We start from the raw sequence: 18044 nt of genomic DNA, 5'->3' as shown, positions 1-18044 counted from the left end.
ACAAAAATTAGCTGGGCGTGGTGGTGTGCACCTGTAATCCCAGCTACTTGGGAGGCTAAGGCAGGAGAATCACTTGAACCCAGGAGGCGGAGGTTGCAGTGAGCCGAGATCGTGCCATTGCACTCCAGCCTGGGCGACAAGAGCAAAACTCCATCTCAAAAAAAAAAAAAGAAAACCCATTTCTCAAAACTGAGGACAGTTCTTTACAAAACAACATTTTGAACTTTATTATATTCTTGTTTTTTCTTTCTTTCTTCTTTTTTTTATTTTTTTAAGACAGGGTCTCGCTCTGTCACCCAGGCTGAAGTGCGGTGGCGCAATCTTGGCTCACTGCAACCTCCGCCTCCCGGGTTCAAGTGATTCTCCTGCCTCAGCCTCTCTAGTAGCTGGGACCACAGGCGCAACCCACCACGCCTGGCTAATTTTTATATTTTTAGTAAATATGGGTTTCATCATGTTGGACAGGCTGGTCTCGAACTGTTGACCTTGGGTATCTGCCTGCTTCAGCCTCCCAAAGTGCTGGAATTACAGGCGTGAGCCACCAAGCCCCGCCTAAAATTCTTTGTAGAGAGAGGGTCTCGCTATGTTGCCCAGGCTGGTCTCAAACTCCTGGCCTCAAGCAGTCCTCCCACTTTGGTCTCCTAAAGTGTTAGGATGATAGGCCTGAGCCACTGCATCCGGCCTTGTTTTTCTTATCTTAATGGAGATGGATGAAGAACGACCTCGCAGTTTTGGAGAGGCTGTGAATGGTGTTGGAAGTCTCTGCTCTGGGCTGTGAAAACCCCAGGGGCAGGACCTTGTTGGTTGCTGCATCCCAGTACCCTGCGCAGGATGGCTCACAGTGGGTGCCTTGTGGGCGTCCGCTCACTGGATGAATGACTCTGCCTGCTTGTGAGCTATGTGGCGGCGTGTGCCACTGACCACAGTTCTTCCTTGCAGCTGAACACAGTGCTTGTTTAACTGATGGCTGCCCGGAGCTGAAGTGTCTGAAATGTGATTATTGCTTTATCAGGACACCAAGTTCCTTTTCACGGCAATAATCCCCAAGCACAGCAGCCCTCACTTAAAGCCCTGTGTATGAGAAAGGTGTGACCCTCTACGCATACTTGATGAGCGAAGCCAGGGGCTAACCGCTACTCAGCAGAAAGGGCTGTCAGTCAGCATATGAATCCGTGTGGGGTTCTACTGGGAAAGCAAATCACGACTTCCAGTCGCAACACCTTGTGTATTTTGGTCATGCGGGAGCAAAAGGAAAGGAACAGGCCAGTGTGAAATGGATGGCTTGTTGTAGCCAGCCATGGGATGAAACACACAGTTCCCGGTGAACAGTGGGAACCTCAGGACATATGTAAGTGGATTCCAGCACCCAGGTGCTATGGATGGAGGTGCCCACAGGTTGGACAATGATGGAGGGCAGATGGGGTGCACACAGAGATGACAGGGGACAGATGGAGGCAGCGACTCCTGTCCCTTCTGTCTGACCCCATAGGCTCTTCCCACCCCCAGTCTCCTCTGCTCACTGCGGATCTGCCTGGGCCTCTACAGGAGGGGCGCTGTAAGGAGAGGTCACCTACACTGGGGTCAGGCTGTGGCCTGGAGCTGCGTTGGCCAGGTCCATCAGAAAGCAAGGGCTTGGAGTGCCTGGCCCTCAGCCCGGGTCCTCCCACAGTGGCCACTCCAGCCCCTGCCCCAGCCCCAGTCCCAGCCTGCTTTTCCACTCGCCTCTGTGCCTTTGCACATGCTGTTCCCTTTGCCACCTTGTGGGCTCCTTTAAGGTCCCCTCCCCTGGCCAGGGAGAGCCAGCTGCTCAGCAGGACCCAAACGTTATGTTTATCCCTTTGTTCCATCACCACTTCCTCCCTCTGCTGGGTCTCTAAGGCAGGCTGACAGATCCCTGTCTCAGCCTGGCTTTGTATTGAAAGCCTGGGCACATAGGCAGAGAGAGGTTTGGGGCACCAGCCCTCCGTCCCCTCCTCTCTTCACCTCACTCCTCTGCCACCTCACTGCTTTTCCTGCTTACCCCATTTCCACTGGTGTAAGGAGAAAAGACAAACACCCAAATGCAATTTGGAGCTTTCTTGTAAGATGCTAGTGTTGCAAACTGCCATCCATTCATCATCCACCCAACTGTCCAACCATCCATAATTGTCTATCATCCGTCCGTCCGTCCGTCCGTCCGTCCATCCATCCATCCATCCATCCATCCATCCATCCATCCATCCCCCCCTATTCATTCATCCATCAGTCTGTTCATCACCCATCCATCCAGCCAGTCACCTGCCCACCTCTATCTAAGATTAACTGAGCCTTGACCCTGCTGGGACCTTGCAGGAGTGGAACCATCAGGAGGCAGGGAGTTAGCTGTCTGTCCTAGGAAGTATCCAGAAAGAGCCAGTTGACCGCGTCTATCAAGGAAGAACCAAACTGATTCGTGCTGCAGCTCAATTGCCTGGAAAGGCTGGTTAAAAATCTGGATCCCCAGTCCAACTCCAGACCTGGGGGCCAGAATCTCCAGGGGTGGAACTTGGACACCTGCATCTCTTACAAGAGATGTTACTGGTAGTTTCCGTCTAAAAGGAGCTGCCAAAAGGCCTCACTCACCCACCCCACTCTTTCAGATGCTCGGTGAGCATCTGTGCAACAGAAAGGTAAAGAAAGTGAAGGAACTGTGAAGGCTTAACTGAGAGAGGCTTGGCTCATCCTGAGCCGGGCAGCACAGGGTCCTCAGGTCTCTGCCTCCTGGCAGGTTCCCCAACCCCCTGACCCAGGGGAGGGGCTGCTCCCCCTTCCATCTTAAAGTCAGGGTGCTGTGTCTCACTGGGGGCAGGGTATCCTGGACTGGAGCTAGGGCTGTGTGAAGCTACAGGAGCAGATACAGCACCTCTTCCTGTGATGCCAACTTGTCTGGGAATAAGTCACGTAAAGCCTGGTGTCTATGCTGACAACAGCCACTCAGACATTATGGAGCACAATGCCCAGCTCGCATGAGTTTTGAAGATAAAACGAGAGATTTCAAAGAAACCCCCAGCCTGCAGCGGGCCACTGGAGGACGCATCCCCAGATGCGAGGGGAGCTGGGATTCTGAGGAAGTCGGGGAAGCTGGCAGGAGGAGGGGCATCCACGGACAGGGGCCCTGCCCAGGACGACCTCCTTATCCCGGCCCATCTCCCGGCGATGCTGAGACGCACAGGCAGAGCCCTGTGCAGGCTGGGTTTCAATGCCCCTCGCAGCGACTCCCACCGCCCCCTCCTCTCGGTGGGGGACAGAGCTGTGTGTATGAAAGAAGAGCCTGACAAACCCTGACCTTCCCGGAATCTTTACCTAGAACTCCCCGATTTCAAACCCAGCAGATATCAGAGGAGAATGTGGGATCTGAAAGGGGGAGGTTGATTAAAGGGGTCCCGCTTCTCCAAGATGCACCGCTCCTGTCAAAACAAACTTTGCCATGTTTTGAAATGCTCTCGGTGTTTGAAACATGTTCATTAGCTATGAAAAAGGCAGATTTCACAGGAAGGGGAGGCTGGTGCCTGCAAGCTGCCCCTCTTCCCCAGATGGTGGATTGGAAAGCAGCTGGAGAAATGTGGTCTCCTTGCCGACATCCGTCCAGCCGGCGGGACATCGGGCTGGGTGGCTGTGCCTTGGCACCGAATCCTCTACGGGACAGGCAGGGGCAGGTGGGGACAGCAGTGATGTGGAGCTGGAGCTGGCTGGGCTGGACCTGCTTCCTCCACTCCCTGGCTGAGAACAGAAACTCTCTCAGTCTTGGTCCTCCCATCAGGAAAACAGAGGGTCCCCCCCAACCTCTGCAGATTTGGTTTCCCTCTCTGGAAAATGAGAAGCGATTGCTGGAGGAGTGTTTGGTTCATGGTGAAGACTAAACGGATTCTCCTACCAGGCTGTATCTTCCACAGAGGCGGGGGCCAAGCCAGCTTTCCTAGGGAACGGCCGGGCCCAGCACAGATCCTCATCAAATGGATGAATGAATGAATGAATGAACCAAAGAGCTGGAGTTTACATCCCTTGCTGGCCCCTTAAGGCCCTTCCCTCTCTTCCCCTCCCCTTTCGGCATCAGCTTATCACTTCCTAACAGTTTGTTCCCCTGAAAATGCCAGGAATGTGGCAGACCTGTGACTGCCACCCAGGGGTTAGTGCTCAGAACCTTGGCCGAAACTCAGGCCTGAGGTCCATCTGCTGAGGCAGGGATTCTGGGCCTGAGGGACTGACAGATCATTCCCAGGCGTCCTGCACTGTTGGGATGGGACACAGGGTGGGGCTGGGCAGGAGGTGGCCTGGGATGCATCTGCATGGCCCTCCGTCCGTGCCTGCACTGTCGGGTGTCCCCAGGGATGCCTGGCCATGAAGGTCGTCCGTCCACTCAACAAATGTTCCACAAGGGTCCCCGTGCCAGGCCTGGGCGCAGACACATCACAGCATGGTGTGATCCCCTGCAAGGCAGCGCTGACACACACCATGAGAGGAGGCTCTGTCCTTCCCTGTGGGGCCCAGGCTGAGCTCCAGGTCCCCCACCAACACCCACTGTTGGCGAGGTCAAATGGGCTTTTCCTCGAGGAAGCAGTGCTCAGAGCCCTAGGTGTTCCTCGCACCCCAGGTCTCGCTGGGGATTCTCTCTCGACCCCTTCCCTGGGCACCCACAACCCAAACCCTCCCTGGGCTATGCTGCAGGCTGATGCCTGGAGATGGGCTCCTTGCTTGAGCTGATTTCCCATGGGGCTCTGGTACCTGGCTGCTGGGTGACCAGAGGGATGTGGTCTCTCTTACTTCCCTAAGCCTCAGTTTCATCATCTGTAAAATGGGATAATAAGCCTTGTGATGATTTACAAAAAAGCAAAATGAGCAAAATGTGGTTTTTTTGTTTTTTTTTTTTGAGATAGAGTCACTCGCCCAGGCAGGAGTGCAGTGGCGCCATCTCAGCTCACTGCAAACTGACCCTCCTGGGTTCAAGTGATTCTCCTGCCTCAGCCTCCCGAGTAGCTGGGATGACAGGCGGCACCGCCATGCCCGACTAATTTTTTCGCTGTATTTAGTAGAGATGAGGTTTCACCATATTGGCCAGGCTGGTCTCAAACTCCGGACCTCAACTGATCTGCCTGCCTCAGCCTCCCAAAGTGCTAGGATCACAGGCGAGAGCCACCATGTCTGGCCAACGAAAAAGCAAAATGTTTTTTGAACTCTTTTTTTCTTCGTCGTTAACTCATCTTTCAGTGAGTTCAGTGGCTACAGAGAAACGAAGTGAGAGTGGCTCTGGGAGGGGTGGCGCCAGCCTGGGCTCCTGGCCACCCTGGGGCTCTGTTTAGAATGACGGAGCTCCACACCTGCCCTGCCTGCCCACAGCGGGCCCCAAGAGGCAGTCCCACCTGTCCCTTCAACATGCCACCTGGCACAGACTGTGTCTGTCCCCTTGAAAACTGCATAATTGCATATCCCCAGCACACAGCCCAGGGCCAGGCAGTAGGCTCAAGGAAGGAGAAGGAAGGGGTTTGCGCTTCAGGGCCAGGCTAAGCCCCGGGAGACCCAGTGGGGCCCTGACCTTGAGTGCCCGACGGGGTCATCCCCAACCAGACCTGCTCCCCCAGACCCCAAGAGGCAGCAGCACGGGCCCTGCCTGCGCCTGGGTGTGACCAGCCGCCCTTCCCGCCCTGTCACCCGTGGCTGTCACCGAGACTGCCCTGTCACTACAGCCGAGCAGCCAGGCCTGCCCGCCCGCTCTCCCAGCCCCGTGATTTGTCTTGCAGCTGCTGCCTTGCTCGGAGCGAGACACTTGCTTGCAGCTTGTGAGCTGTGTATAGGCAAATCTTTCATTTTTCCTGCATTACCCCGGCGTGTACTGTCACTTAATTTTTATGTATGCAATCCTTCCTGACAAATATGATCTGCTGCCTGGTAATTCGTCTGACGCTCATTCTGTTCTGCGCTCTAATTACGGCTCCTATTTCTGACACCGAGGCAGCCGCTCTGCCACCGCTGGGTACCGCACCTGTCAGCCCGACCATGGCACTGACTAATGCCCTTTCATGCCAGCCTCGTGTTAGCAAATACAGAGGTGGGGAGGGGCCCGGGAGGGGGAAGTGGGAGGAGACCAGATTTGCATAAGCCCAGCTCTTGGGTCAGCAGCCTTAGGGGACGAGGTGGTTGCCGGGGCAACGTGGCTGCCAGCACAGCATTCCCACGTAGTAGGTGCACATGAGGTGCGGCAGATGCATAATTCATCCCCACGCACAGGGCGTGCAGTGTCCCTGGCCCCTGTGCCCCTCCTGAGTCATGATGCAATGGTAATTAGTTCAATCTCTTGCCCAACCAAACGTGTGTGCGAGACTTAGTCAGCAGTCTGCAGAACCTCTTGGTGGAAGGGGCTTTGGCTCGGCACTGTCTTTGGGCTTTGGCGCGGCACTGTCACCATTATGGAAGCTGGTGGGTGCAGGCCCTCGGTTCTGGGAGCTCGTCCTGCTGAGGGACTTGCTCAGCGCCGTGCAGGCCTCAGCTCACTGGCCATCTCTCCTAGATGCTGGGCACACAGCCCGGAGCGGGGACAGGCCCCAGGAGGGCTCCTTCCACCCATCATGCGGCCTGGTCGGCGCTCGGAGGGCTCGGGAAGAGCCCGGCTTATGAGGGCGGCCTTCTCCCAAGTTCCAATTCCTTCTCATTAATATAATAAGTGCACCAGTCCAAGTCAATAAAATCATACTGTCGGATGAGACGCATCTCTGCCCGTTCCTAATGATGCGATCCTAACCGGCTCTGACGGAGCGCCGCAGTCTCTTTTCTGCAGTGGGACAGAGAAAGGCTCGGTGCTGACTGACAGGGGACAGGAGGCAGCGGTTTGACCTCTTCTCTTTGACAGCTTCCCTTGAATTTCCTGGTCTTTTCGAAGCCCTTCAACCACACAGGTAAATAGTCCCAAAGTGACCGAAACACTTGGTTTTTCACAAGGGAAGTCAATGTTTGAGGGAACAGGGAAAGACAAGGCTTCCTTCCAGCAACAGAGAGTCGGTGGCCTGGGTCCCCAAAGGGGGGCTCCGACAGTATCCGCCGAGGCCCCGGCCCTCGTTTCCTGGAAGCAGCGTGGGTTCTGGAACGAGAGGCCTGCTGCCATGTGACCTCAGGAAAATCTCTCGAGCACCTGGATTTCAGATTCTTCTTCTGCTAAAGGGAAGGATCGCTGGATGCTTGGGGCTGTCAGGGGCATGAGTGGAGTGTCCCATACTCCCCGGGGGTAGGTAGGTCCTGACACATCTTCCCTTTGGAGCTAAAGGAAGAGCTCCTGAGGCCTGGCCAGGTGGGGACGAGAGTTTCAAAACAAGCCCCTCCCCGCCAGCCCCGCTGGCTCCAGCAGCTGCTGGGAGCCGCTAGTCTCTAGGCTCGTACATTTCTCCTAATTGTGTGCAACGCGCTGAGAGTCTCCCTGGAATCTGTGTGAACAGTGACACTTTCCACAGGACACTGTGACTTCCAGAAAGTGCCTCCGCCCAGACAACGCTGCTCTCTCTCACACCCCACTTGCTGCAGGCACTCGGGTGTCTGGGGATGGGAGACGTCCTGGCTTGAGCCATGGAGCGGGGTGGAAATGAGCTGGAATGGGGCGATGTTCAAGGAGGCGGCGGGCAGCTCCTGGGGCCCAGCTCCCGCCTGGGGAAGCAGACGCTGGTGGGCGCAGCACACAGCGGGTGGGCCTGGGGGCACCTTCCTCTGCAAACGCACCTCAAAGAGCCAGGAGCTAGCCCCGAGAAAGCAGGGGCCCTCGCCCACTCCATGGGCCTCGGGGAAATGTGCCCACAGATGGGCATGGTGAAACCCAGACAGCCTTGTAGTAACGCACCGGAGACTCTGCTCCTGTGTTCCACTGCGGGGGAATGGGGGGCTTTCTTGGTTCCTGTGTTCTCACTAAATGAAAAATCCTCCATCGTCCAGCATTCCAAGTTTCACATTTGGTTACATACCCAGTGTGTGGATTCTGAAGCTTGCCATTGCTTCACGTGTCCCCAAAACACACATCTGACCAAGTGTTTTCCCGAGTTCAGCCCTTCGGCAACCCCCGACCCCTAGGGTGGTGTCCAGCCCACTGAGCTCAGCGTTCAAAGCCCTGCCCGCCTTTCTCACCGCTCCTGCAAGGACCCTGGTCTGCGGCAAAGCCAGGCTCAGCTGCACGCCGAGGCTCACCCACTCTTTCCTGGAACACTGCTCCCGCCTTCCCTGTCCCAGCAGCACCTGGTCACCCTTTATGGTCCAGCTACAATGTCACCTCCTCCCTGGCAGGCACCTGGCACCCACAGCCTCAAAACCGCCAGTTTAAAGGCCAAAACCTAGGAAGAGCACAAATGTCCAGCCCCCAGGAGGGACGGACCCAGGGTGCTGGCTGTGAACGAGACGCTCACAGCAGTGGGAAGATGCTGCCCTGTGCCACAGACACACCCCCAGCTCCAAGCAATCGGCTCAGTCAGCTTCTCCTGCAAGGGCCGGGAGGTGACCAGAGGGTGCGGGAAGCCCCAGCTGGACTCCTCTGGCCATGGCTGACTCCCTTCTGGGTCACTGTTCTGAACAGATGAGAAAACTCTGGGGCTTAAAAGAGGCATCCTCCTGCCCTAACTGACCAAAGACACGTGGGGAGAATGTTTGCGTCTCCCTGCATCGTCACCAGGACCGCTGGGGGATGCTGGGGCACAGACAGGTCTCCCTTACCTAGGGAGTGGGCTGCGGTGGTCTCAGAGCTGAAGAAGCGGCCCAGACCAAGGTCACCGAGCTTCACGACGCCTGTGGCTGTGATGAACACGTTGGCAGGCTTGATGTCTGCAGGGAGAGCAGAAGGAGGTTGGTGTGAGGTAGGAGGCTTGGGGTGGGTGGGACAGGACGAGAGGAAGGGGGAGCTCCGGGTGAGGTGAGGCCTAGCCCGGGTCCTGCTCCCTCAGGGCAAGGCCCTGTCCTGGCTCTGGCTGTGGGACCTCGGGAAATTGACCATTTCTGAGCCTCAGTTTCTTCACCTGTAAAATGGGTCTCCCTTCACCAACTTCACAGGGCTGCTGTGAGGGTTAAGAGAGCAGGAGTTTCTGTGCTCCTGTTTCCGGCTCTAGAGCCGTATCCTCTATGCTTAGACCAGTGCCTCGCACACAGGAGGCCCTCAGGGAAAATCTGTGTAACGAATGAAGGAGGCGCTCAGTGGGGCACCCTGTGCCGTAGCCCTCAGTGAGGGCGGGACCTCAAATACAGCAGACACCCAGAGATACAGGTAGAGTTAAGGAACGGAGGTGTTCAGGAATCAGCCTACATAAAGGACCCCGCGCCCTGCCAGGCACCCACCAGGCTCCTTTCTCACAACTCGGAGTGATGTCAGCTATGGTAACATCCCTCTCAGGTGCCTCCCGTTCTCAGCCCAGCCCGCTGGGACGGCAAAGCCCCCGTGAGAGGCCCCTGTGTGTGGGGCTTCCCCTCACCTCCCTCCCAGGCTGCTGTGGGGAACTGGAAGTGGTGCTGGGGCTCACGTCACTTTCCACCTAGGTCCCTGACCCGGGTGCGTGTATGTGTGGTTGCTGGACAGCCTCCCTGCCTAGGGAATACAGAGTGGTCCAACTTCCTCAAGGGGCTGCCCCTGAGGACCCTGGAGGAGCCATGGGAAGCGTCTTCCTGGGGCTCCAGGGGCACTTGGGCTCCGGGCGGCTCCTGGTGGGTGGCGCGTACCTCGGTGCATCACCCGGCGTGAATGCATGTGCTCCACGGCGCTGCACAGCTGCACGAAGTACTTCCACACTGTCCGCTCCGGGATGAGCCGCTTCTGCTTCTTAAAGTACTGCAGCGGGGGAGACAGGCAGAGGGATAGGTCCGGGTGAGCGGGCTTGGAGGTGGGTGACCACAGGGCACTGCCTCTGTCCTTTCCCCAGTGGGCAACTGGTGCCTGGCACGGGGGAGGGAGTGGGGATTAGGCAGTTGAGAAACAATAAGCCCAGAGCCAAGAGTGATGTGTCCACGCCTCTCCTTCTACCTGAATGGCACTCCGCGGCCACCCTGTCCCCACCCCGAAAGCTCCGTGAGGGCTAGACAGGCCTGGCGTGTCCGAATGGCCTTGCTGCATGGACACCCAGATCAAATATGCTGAAAGTGGCCCTCAACTACATTTTTCCAGAACCTCCTGGACACATCCCAGACAGGGTGTTCCTTGCAGGACTGAAATGGTGTGGACTCTACTCTCCCTGTCCCCAGCCCCAACCTGGCCCAGGAGGGTGGCACCCAGGACACATGTGGTGGTTAAATCACAGCTGCTCCCACCTCCTCGGAACCAGCAGATCTCAGTGCACTGGAATTCTTTTTTTTTTTTTTTTTGAGATGGAGTCTTGCCCTGTCACCCAGGCTGGAGTACAGTGGCGCAATCTCGGCTCACTGCAACCTCCGCCTGCCAGGTTCAAGCGATTCTCCTGCCTCAGCCTCCCGAGTAGCTGGGATTACAGGCATGCGCCTTCATGCCCAGCTAATGTTTATATTTTTAGTAGAGACGAGGTTTCACCATGTTGGCCAGGGTGGTCTCAAACTCCTGACCTCATGATCCACCCGCCTCGGCCTCCCAAAGTGTTGGGATTACAGGCATGAGACACCGCGCCGGGCCCCGCACTGGAATTCTTAACAAACGTGGCGAGAACCTTGAGGAAATGGGCTGGACACGTTCAAATGGAACCCGGGGTCACTCTGCTTCACTGCCTGGGAAAACATATTTAGTGATCCAGGAAGAAACCAAAACAAAAGGCCCCCGGCCGCACTGAGTGAGCCGTAAGTAACAGAAGGTCCTGGAGAGGGCAGGCCCAGAGCATGTGACAGCCACGGTTCAGCTCGAGACGAGGGTGGCTCTCGGATGCCAGGCCCATGGCGGTGGGGCAGGACTTCACCAGCTACCTGCAAACCAGCTTTTTGTTCAGGGGCTTTTTGCTTCAAAGCCACCATCTTTCCCCAAAGCAGGCAGAGGCGGCGCTGTGGGCCTGAGGGTCAGGGCAGCTGCTCTGGTGCTGGGAAGCTGGGAACTGACCAGGACACACTGGCCTGGGAAGGGGCGTGGGTGGAGGAAAGGACCTGGGCTAGCACTTTCAGACCACCTGCAGGGTGTGGCCACCACGCCGCGCCTAAGAGGGAGGGCTGGGCCCATCTTACAGCCGGGGAAAGAAAACTGAGGGTCACACAGAAAGAGGCAGAAACACAGCTCAACCCCAGGCCTCCCACCGATAAAGCCCAAGGCCTTAGTCCACTTCTTTTTTTTTTTTTTTTTTTGAGATGGAGTCTCCCTCTGTCGCCCAGGCCGGAGTGCAGTGGCGTGATCTCAGCTCACTGCAGCTTCCACCTCTCAGGTTCAAGCAATTCTCTCGCCTCAGTCTCCCGAGTAGCTGGGGTTACAGGTGTGCGCCACCACGCCCAGTTAATTTTTTGTATTTCTAGTAAAGACGGGGTTTCGCCTTGTTGGCCAGGCTGGTCTCGAACTCCTGACCTCAGGTGATCTGCCTGCCTTGGCCTCCCAAAGTGCTGGGATTACAGGTGTGAGCCACCACGCCTGGCCCCCTTAGCTCACTTCTATTAACACCAGTAACCATTGATATGGGAGACCGAGCTCAGAGGTTCAGGAACATGCCCAAGGTCACCTGGCACCCAGCTGGGACCCAGGTCTGGGTGCTTCCCACAGTGGGACAGTCGCAGGCAGGAACCCCTGGCCTCGCCATAAATCCCCTCAAGGCTGTTCTGAGGTGCAATTCTGGGAGAACCTCTCTGGTGAGCCGTCCCAGGTGTCAGCACAGACCCCAACCCCGGGCCACCTCCAGGCCTGCGGCAAGCCAGGCTGGGATGTTATTCACGCTGTGACGTGAGTGAATCCTCATTACAGCATTTAAGCAGGGATGCGCATGGCCGAGAGGGGTGATTTTCTAAATGTCACGTCCTATAAGCACTGTCTGACATTTAGCAGGGAGGCGCAGAGTCTCTGGTGGGTTCTGGGGCTACGGCAGCTCCTAGCTTCACTCTTCCTTGTAAATAACTCAGGCACCATGGCTGTGATGGCGCAGCTTAGCCCTTGAGGCTGCAGGCTCTCGGGACACAAGCCCTGCTGCCTGACAGCCTCTGAGGCCAGTGGGACGACCATGCGGTGGCCCCTGTTCCTCTGGAAACCCAGAGGTGGCCTGAGAGCAGGCAGAACCAGGGGGACCGAGCTCCCACCAAGCCCCAGACACTGTGCTGGTATGTTACAGATGAGGAAACTGAGGCACAGGGACCCGCCCGAGGCCACACAGGAGACGTGTCTTACTCGGGTGGGTCTCTGCACTGCCAGGCCTCCCCTGTTGGCAGCTGCACTGAGCCAGCTCTGCAGGTGAGGGCCCCTGAGCTGGGTTGGAGGGAACAGGAGTAGGCAGGGACACTGGGGGGAGAGAGGTGGGGGCTGTGGTGGGGGAACTATGCCAGGGGAGGAGGAGGGACCCAAGGCATGGCGGGCTAGGTGGCTGCTCAGAAACTGAGGCCACACCTATCCTAGACTCAGTCCCGCTGGGTTCATGACTGACTTGAACCCTGAGCCAGTGTTGGCTCTGGGGAAGCCAAGGAAGTGGTGAAGAGGAAGGGGACACCCCCTCCCAAGCCTGGCATAGAGGAGGGATGCTGGATAGAATGCCCCCACGCCTCCTCTTCTCTCTCTGCTGAAGGAGACTGCATCTGGCCTGGGTTTCCCACAATGCTCCCTCCAAGAGGTTACCGGGCACAGGGTGGAAACTGAGGCTCAGGGAAGAGGGATTTGCCCAGCCTCAGCCCCCCATCTGCCTGTCTGACTGCAGGCCCACTCCACAGACTGAGAGGCCACAGTGTCTGGGCTCCACTGGGGCTGAGAGGGTGAGGCATCCCCTCCATGGGCTGCGTTCCCGTGTGGCAGTAGGGAGAGGCCTCTCCTTCACCTCCTGCTCCCCCTCCGTCCCTGCCCTCACCTCTCCTACCCAGCCTCTAGTCTTTCTTCTAGAACACAAAGCTGACCATGTTTGTTCCCTGCCATGAATCTTAGGAAGCTTCTCTGACGTTAGGGTCTGGTCCCGGATCCCGAGCCTCGAGTGAGAGGCCCCGCATGATCCAGTCGTCTCCATCTCAGCTCCCCTTTCCCTTTCCCATCCCTGCTGGACCATTCCTGCTTCTGGACAGCCTGCCTCCCCTAACGGCTCAGCTCAGTGTCACCTCCTCCAGGAAGGCTTTCCTGACTCCCACAGGCCCTGCACATGGCTTGTTCACACTGGCTCCTAACTACTCGTTTGAGGGTCTTCCTGTTAGAATCTGTGATCCCTGAGGGCAGTAGCCATGCTGGTGACATCCCTAGTTCTTGGCACGAGGGTGACACATGGTGGATGCATGATGCTTGTGTGTTCAGCAAGGGAATGTGTGAAGGAGAAACAAGTAAAGCGGGGACAGGGGAGAGGAAGAGCTAAGACATGATCTAGCACATCTGTTCCCACCAGGGATCTGTGTGCAGATTAACATCCCTGCAAAGGCATTAATATGTCAACGGAAATGTAAGAGCAGGTGATAACAGCTCAAGTAATGCCACTTCCCAGTGACGCCTATATTCCTAGGAGCCAAATTTCAGAAGAGCACCAAGCAATTGCTCAACCCCCAATGCCTGATGGGAAAGACAGAGAACCCACATCCAGCCCCGTTTCCAAGCGCGGCTGTGAGTAGGGTAGGCGCTCGAGCGGGGCCCAGCCTCACTTGGGAGCAGACAGGCTGCATCCAGAGGAGAGAGGTGTTGGGGCCACAGCAGGGCCCCGGGGACAGAGGTCCAAGCCAGTAGGGATGTGAGGACCTCCACTAAAGAACAGTGGAGTAGGGGCTGAGGGTTTGGGCCTGGGGGTCAGGCAGGCCTGGGGGCCTCCACCTAGAGGCTTAGCTGCCTTGGGCAGGAGACTAGACCTCTCTGAGCTTTGCTATCTGAGGACAGCGGGGACTTGGTGAGGGATGCCTGAGCGTACTGTGCTGGGTGGTGGCTGGCAGGAGGTGCCGCTCTTTCACTGAAGCTGCAGTGGTCCTGGACAGCAGACTCATGGTGGACCCCGCCCTGTGCCCTGGGCGGTGGGGTGAGGCAGGTGGAGAGGTATGTAGGGGTGCGGAGCACGAGCCAGCCCTGGCGCTGAGCCTGCCCATGTGACTCGAACGATCGCTCAATCTCTTGAAGACCCCAGGCCTGGGCGTCAGCTGGAACATGGAAATGGAGTTCCCCCTCTAGGGCTGGGGAAGTCATCTTGGACTATGTCCACCAAAGGGTCCCAGGCCAGGAAGAGACCTGGGCCACAGGCATGGCTCTGTCCCCACAATGCTGGGTATCCTCAAGCAAGTCTCTTAACCTCTTTGGGCTCAGTTTTCTCCTGTAAAATGAGGTAGTGGGATCTACAAGACGCTTTCCCAAGAGCTGGGGTCGGACCAAACAGGGTGCTGCCCCTGCTCCTTCTGTGAGACAGGAGAAGTGGCTCACATGCCTGCGGACAGGCTGGGGCACGGGGGGTGGCCAGAGGGGTTCCTTCTGCCCATGGCTGGCCCCCTCCCAGCCACCATCCTGTCTTGGCGCCACCTTCGCCTTGCTTTTGCACACGGGCTCTTTTGAGCTGGGCTTCCCTGAGGCCAATGGAAAGAAAGAGGCCTCCAGCAACAGCAGCTGGGGATGGACCCTGAGAGGCCCTCACCAGACCGCAGCTAAGGCCTGTGGGCATCCGCAGGGGCGCCCAGGGTCCCCGGCGGCCGCCTCTGGCTAAGGGCAGAGCATCGTAGGACTGGGCTGAAGGCAGATTGCCACCTTTGGCTCCAGAGCTGCACAGCCCCAGCACCCCCACCCGCCAGGTGCTTACCTTGATCATCTGTGAGAGGTCCCCCGCATCGGCCAACTCCAGCACAATGTTCAGCTCGTTGTCTTCGATAAACGAGTCCAAATACTTGATGATATTTGGGTGGTTCAGTTGCTGCATGAGGAGAGAAAGAGGGGAGGGGGCACCAGTGAAGACGGGACAGACCCAGCGCCTGCCCGCCACCGGCACCCTGCTGGCACCCGGTCGGTCACTGAGGCCCTGACATTTGCCAGAGAAGTGGGTCCCAGGGAAAGAAAGGCCTGTGCTGGGGAGTCAGGAAGGCCTGGGTGACACTGGGAAAGCCAGCTGGACTCCCTGAGGGTCAGATTCCTCATCTGTAAAACTGAAGTCATGTTCCTCATCTGTAAAACTGAAGTCATGTTTGAAGCCTAGTTGTGAAGACGACACGGGTCAACACTCTTGAAATGCGTACCAGGGCAGCTGCACAGAGCTACGTGAGACTCAGCATGGGCTTGTGGAAAGGACTCTCCCCCTCCTCCTCACCAACCAGACCCTGAGGGCGGCATCCGGCCCTACCTCTGTCCCTGTGCCCTGTGCTCAGACACGGCCAGCCTGCAGGTGCTCCTCAGAAGGATCGTCTCCTCCCTTCATCCTTCCCACTCTCTCAATCCCTGACCTGTCTCTTGGGAAATCAGTTTTTTACAAAAATATTTTTTGTAGAGATAGGATCTCACTATGTCGCCCAGGCTGAAACTGAACTTCTAGGCTCAAGCGATCCTCCCACCTCACCCTCCAGAGCAGCTGGGACTACGGCTGCACACCACCATGCCCGGCCCTTGTGAAATCTTGAAAAAAATCCCTGGAGGCACGAGAGCCGCCCAGCTGATTTGCTCATGCTGAGACCCTGCCTCTGTCCTTCGCACCATAGCCTGCATGTTTGCTGCAGTGGAGCACGGAGCTGGAGCATGGAGCAGGACAGAACGGTGCCCCTCTGGCTGGAAGTCAGGCCCTGCTAGGCTAAGAGGAGCCCCTGGCATCTGTTCATAACAAAGCTGACTGTTTATATCGAAGTGACTCCAGGATCTGAGAGAGCAGAGTCCCCTATCTGCTCTCTCAGATCCTGCCCTGGTGTGGGTGTGATCAGACTAGTCCAGACACCAGCCGACCACCAGAGGCCGATAGTGAGCACATTTCCCAAAAGGCCCGGAAGTGGCTGGAAGAAGGATGCACTGTGCCCATCCATGGATTCTAAAATGAGGGGAGCCTGGGCAGATGTTACAGAGCCATGTAAGCCCCTATTCATTAGTTCATTCCCCAAGCCAGCCCCCCATGTGTGGACCCTGGGGGGCCACAGCAGGCTCAGCCACTGGCCCCAGCTCAGGTCCTTGGGAGCCAGAGTGGGCTCAGCCACTAGCCCCAGCTCCTCCCCATGTGTCCGTCCTCTCACCAGGTCCCCCCAGAGACTGATCCCTCTCTGCTATGGCGCCCACTGCCTGTCCGAGTCCTCAAGCCCCTGCTCTGGACCAAGGTCTGACCCTGAGGTGGGTGTGCTGGCCCCTGCCTGCCCCCAGCCAGGGCTCAGTAAACATCCAGACACCACTCCAAGGAACCAGGCACCCTGCATAGCTCTGGATACAGGTGCGGCACATTCAATCCTGGTTTCCAGGGGTGGCTGGGAGGGAGCTCTGTTGCCATCTTAGCAGCAGGCTCCCCTGTGGAAGCACTTTGGTCAGTAACAAATGTCGGTAATTTACACAGGGTGACTGGACTTCAGAAGGTGGCACACAAAGCAATCCTAAACAAAAAGAACAAACCTGGAGGCATCACATTACTGGACTTCAAACTATATTACAAGGCTATGGTAACCAAAACAGCATGGTACTGGTACAAAAATAGATACACAGACCAATGGAACAGAATACAGAACCCAGAAATAAAGCAGCACACCTATAACCACTTGATCTTCAACAAAGTTGACAAAAATAAGCAAAGGGAAAGGACTCCCTACTCACTTAACTGGCTAGCTATATGTAGAAGAATGAAACGGAACCCCTACCTTCCACCATATGTAAAAATTAACTCAAGATTGATTAAAGACTTAAATGTAAGGCCTCAAACTATAAAAATCCTAGAATAAAACCTAGGAAATACCTTTCTCAACGTTAGCCTTGACAAAAAATTTATGACCAAGTCCTTAAAAACAATTGCAACAAAACCAAAAGCTGACAAGTGGGACATAATTAAATGAAAGAGCTTCTGCATGGCAAAAGAAGTGATCAACAGAGTAAATGGACAATTGACAGAATGGGAGAAAACATTCATAAACTATGAATGTCCAGAATCTATAAGGAACTTAAATCAATAAGAAAACAAACAAACAAACAAAAAACATTAAAAAGTGAGCAGCGGAGGCTGGGCATGGTGGCTCACGCCTGTCATCCCAGCACTTTGGGAGGCTGAGGTGGGCGGATCACTTGAGATCAGGAGTTCGAGACCAGCCCGGCCAACATGGCAAAACCCCATTTCTACTAAAAATACAAAAATTAACCAGGCATGGTGGTGGGCACCTGTAGTCACAGCTACTCGGGAGGCTGAGGCAGGAGAATCGCTTGAACCTGGGAGGTGGAAGTTGCAGTGAGCTAAGACTGCACCACTATACCCCAGTTTGGGTGACAGAGCGAGATTCTATCTAAATAAAAATAAAAAATAAGTAAACAGGCTGGGCGCGGGGGCTCACGCCTGTAATCCTAACACTTTGGGAGGCCGAGGTGGGCGGATCACCTGAGGTCAGGGGTTCAACACCAGCCTGGCCAACATGGTGAAACCCTATCTCTACTAAAATACAAAAATTAGTCAATCATGATGGCGGGTGCCTGTAATCCCAGCGACTCAGGAGGCTGAGACAGGAGAATCGCTTGAACCTGGGAGACGGTGGTTGCAGTGAGCCAAGATCATGCCACTGCACTCCAGCCTGGGTGGCTGAGTGAGACTTTGTCTCAAAATAAATAAATAAAAATAAAATAAAAAGTGGGCAGAGGACATGAACAGTAATTCTTCAAAAGAAGACATACAAGCAATTAACAAACATGAAAAAATGCCCAACATCACTAATCATCAGAGAAATGCAAATCAAAACCACAATAGGGCCGGGCGCAGTGGCTCAAGCCTGTAATCCCAGCACTTTGGGAGGCCGAGATGGGCGGATCACGAGGTCAGGAGATCAAGACCATCCTGGCTAAC

General features: G+C 56.1%; 1 protein-coding gene across 4 annotated transcripts in view; it reads right to left on the bottom strand.

The window, feature by feature from the left end:
* The window catches only part of NEK6 (NIMA-related kinase 6), a 104708-nt gene that overhangs the window by 16084 nt on the left and 70580 nt on the right, over window positions 1–18044 (bottom strand). For all 4 annotated transcript variants that reach the window (XM_011988669.1, XM_011988671.1, XM_011988670.1 and 1 more), the window contains 3 exons: window positions 14847–14957; window positions 9688–9796; window positions 8695–8802 (listed from right to left, as the gene is read on the bottom strand). In XM_011988669.1, coding sequence (XP_011844059.1) covers window positions 8695–8802; window positions 9688–9796; window positions 14847–14957 — 328 coding nt within the window. The remainder of the gene's footprint in view (window positions 1–8694; window positions 8803–9687; window positions 9797–14846; window positions 14958–18044) is intronic.

The sequence above is a fragment of the Mandrillus leucophaeus genome, unplaced genomic scaffold (assembly GCF_000951045.1).
Source record: "Mandrillus leucophaeus isolate KB7577 unplaced genomic scaffold, Mleu.le_1.0 Scaffold335, whole genome shotgun sequence".
Taxonomy (NCBI): domain Eukaryota; kingdom Metazoa; phylum Chordata; class Mammalia; order Primates; family Cercopithecidae; genus Mandrillus; species Mandrillus leucophaeus.
The sequence above is the reverse complement of the archived record's forward strand: the minus strand, read 5'-3'. Positions and strand labels throughout refer to the sequence as shown.